We start from the raw sequence: 2,252 nt of genomic DNA, 5'->3' as shown, positions 1-2,252 counted from the left end.
GAGGTGGATGAGGGTGAGGCCTGCGATTAGGAAGGGGAGGAGAAAGTGTAGGGCGAAGAATCGGGTTAATGTGGGTGGGACATGGCAGCAGTTCTGTGCCTCTCCTCGTAGGGGGGCTGCTGGTGGGCTTCCCAGAAAACCCCCCTGCCAGTCAGATCCTGCACGGCCCTGAGCTGCAATACTACATCCAGCGCTTCCAGAAATCTGGCTTCAGGTAGGAATGGTAACCCCCTGCAGAAAGGGGATCCACAAACCCACCTGGGCCTCGCTTTATAAGCCCAAAAGGGGGGGGGAGGCTGGTAGGGAGGGGCTGCTTTCCCCCTGCAGGCTTTTCCTGTGCCGTGGGCAGTGAGATGGTCCTGGCAGGGGTGATGGCAGGAGCCGTGTCCCAGCATCACCATCCCATTCCCCGTCTTTCCCAGAGGCCCCTTGAACTGGTACCGCAACATGCGACCCAACTGGCGCTGGGCTGGCTCCGCCAAGGACAGGAAGGTGGGGACTGGTCCTGCATGGGAGGAGCATCCACAGACCTGGCACTGTCCCCACCTTGTCACTTCTGTTCCCTCATAGATCACAATGCCAGCGCTGATGGTGACGGCTGGGAAGGACATGGTGCTACATCCCAGCATGAGCAAGGGCATGGAGGAGTGGGTAAGGCAGCATGGTCCCATCCCACCCCTTCCCAACCCTTCCTGGGACCGGGATGCACAGAAGCCATCCTGCTGCCATGAGGTCCCACCACAAGAGAGCTCCCAGGGGCTGCATTTGGCCCAGATATGGAGACATCACTGGATAAGGGGGGGAACAGGCTGATACAGGGAGGGGATACAGGGACATTTCCATTCTCTCCTGCCTGCAGCAGGCAGGAAGGGATTTGCTTTTGCCAAAACAAAGAGCTGGGAAGACAGGGACAGCCTGGGATGAGCTCCCCAGGTGGCCAGCATCCCAGATCCTGGCACAAACCAACCTTGTCTCCTTTCTCCTCTATCCCTTGGAAGATCCCACAGCTCCACCGGGAGCAGCTTGAGGACTGTGGACACTGGACACAAATGGAGAGGTACCAGTGGGCCTGGATCCATCACAGCCAGGATCCCCCTTCTCTCGGGGGAAAGTGGGAAGCCAGATCCCACTCCAGCTCTGTGCCATCCCCACAGGCCGGCAGAGCTCAACAGGATCCTGGTGGGATGGCTGGAGGGACTCCCCCCTGATACACCCCTGCCCATGACCTCCAGGCTGTGAGCGGGACCTTCCCTCCTCCTCGGGCTCATTTTTGCCTTTTATTGTTCAGTTTTTGCCTTTTAGAATTTGATTTTTGGCTTTTAGGGTTTAATTTCTTTACCTTTAAGGCTTGATTTGCACTCTTTGAGGGGGGGGTCCATGGGTGGAAGGTGATGGATGGGCCTGGGGCTGGGAGGAGGGTGACACAGCATCGCTCCTTTGTGCAGCTAAAAGGGCCCCCAGGGAGGTCCCGGGGGTGGGGGTGGGGGGATAGTGTTTCTGGGGTGCTGGGAGATGGTTTTGGGCTGGACCCCTCCTTGTGCCATGGCAGGGGCTGCATGGGAGCTGCCCCATCACCTCGACTCCATCCCAAGGGTTTCCATTGCTGGGGGAAGTTGGCTTGTGGTTGGTTTTGGTGTGGAGCTTTTAATGCAGCAATAATCATCATAATAATAATGCCTGAAAAAATCACCTTCTGCCTTGTAACTCTGAGAAATAAAACAGAGTGAGCCAAGCACCTTGGTCCTCTCAGTGATCCTTAGGGTGCATCCCCCAGCCTCATGCCCTCCTCCCCGTGGCCCGTCCCCTTGGTGTCAGGGCTCCTTCTCCTCAGCTCCCAGCCCTTCTCCTGGCCCCAAAACATCTTCCAAGCAGACATCCAAGGTGGTGTGAAGATTTGGGCAAACACGCTTGGTATTTCCCCCCTTCCCAAATTCTCCCCAGCCCTCAACTATTTTCATCTGGAGCATTGAGGTTTGTCTGGCTCTGTCCTTCCTTCCAGCCCTGCCCTGCTCTGCCAGCCAGCCCACTGGAATGTTTTGCAGACGGACTTATCCTTGGAAAAGATGCTGCACGGATTTAGGCAGGGGGGAGAGGGAAGAACAAACTAACAAAAACCAGCTTCAGAGTGGGGGGAGAGAGAAAAATACAGCCCCTAGGTGGGTAGCAGAGAGGTTTAAACCTGCTCCCTCCAGCCCGGAGTTATCCAGAATCCTGTTTGTTTTTCTCCCTGGGTTTGCTGGCAGGGAAGAGCG

General features: G+C 56.7%; 1 protein-coding gene across 1 annotated transcript in view; it reads left to right on the top strand.

Moving 5' to 3' along the window:
• Positions 1–1,239, top strand: part of EPHX2 (epoxide hydrolase 2, cytoplasmic) — an 11,556-nt gene extending 10,317 nt beyond the window's left edge. The window contains 5 exon segments of the mRNA XM_010002220.1: positions 112–214; positions 423–492; positions 571–651; positions 999–1,057; positions 1,155–1,239. Coding sequence (XP_010000522.1) covers positions 112–214; positions 423–492; positions 571–651; positions 999–1,057; positions 1,155–1,239 — 398 coding nt within the window.
• Positions 1,240–2,252: the final 1,013 nt, after the last annotated feature.

Source organism: Chaetura pelagica, unplaced genomic scaffold, assembly GCF_000747805.2.
Source record: "Chaetura pelagica isolate M959 unplaced genomic scaffold, ChaPel_1.0 scaffold107, whole genome shotgun sequence".
NCBI lineage: Eukaryota > Metazoa > Chordata > Aves > Apodiformes > Apodidae > Chaetura > Chaetura pelagica.
Note: the sequence above shows the minus strand (reverse complement) of the source record. Positions and strands in the feature narration are given on the sequence as shown.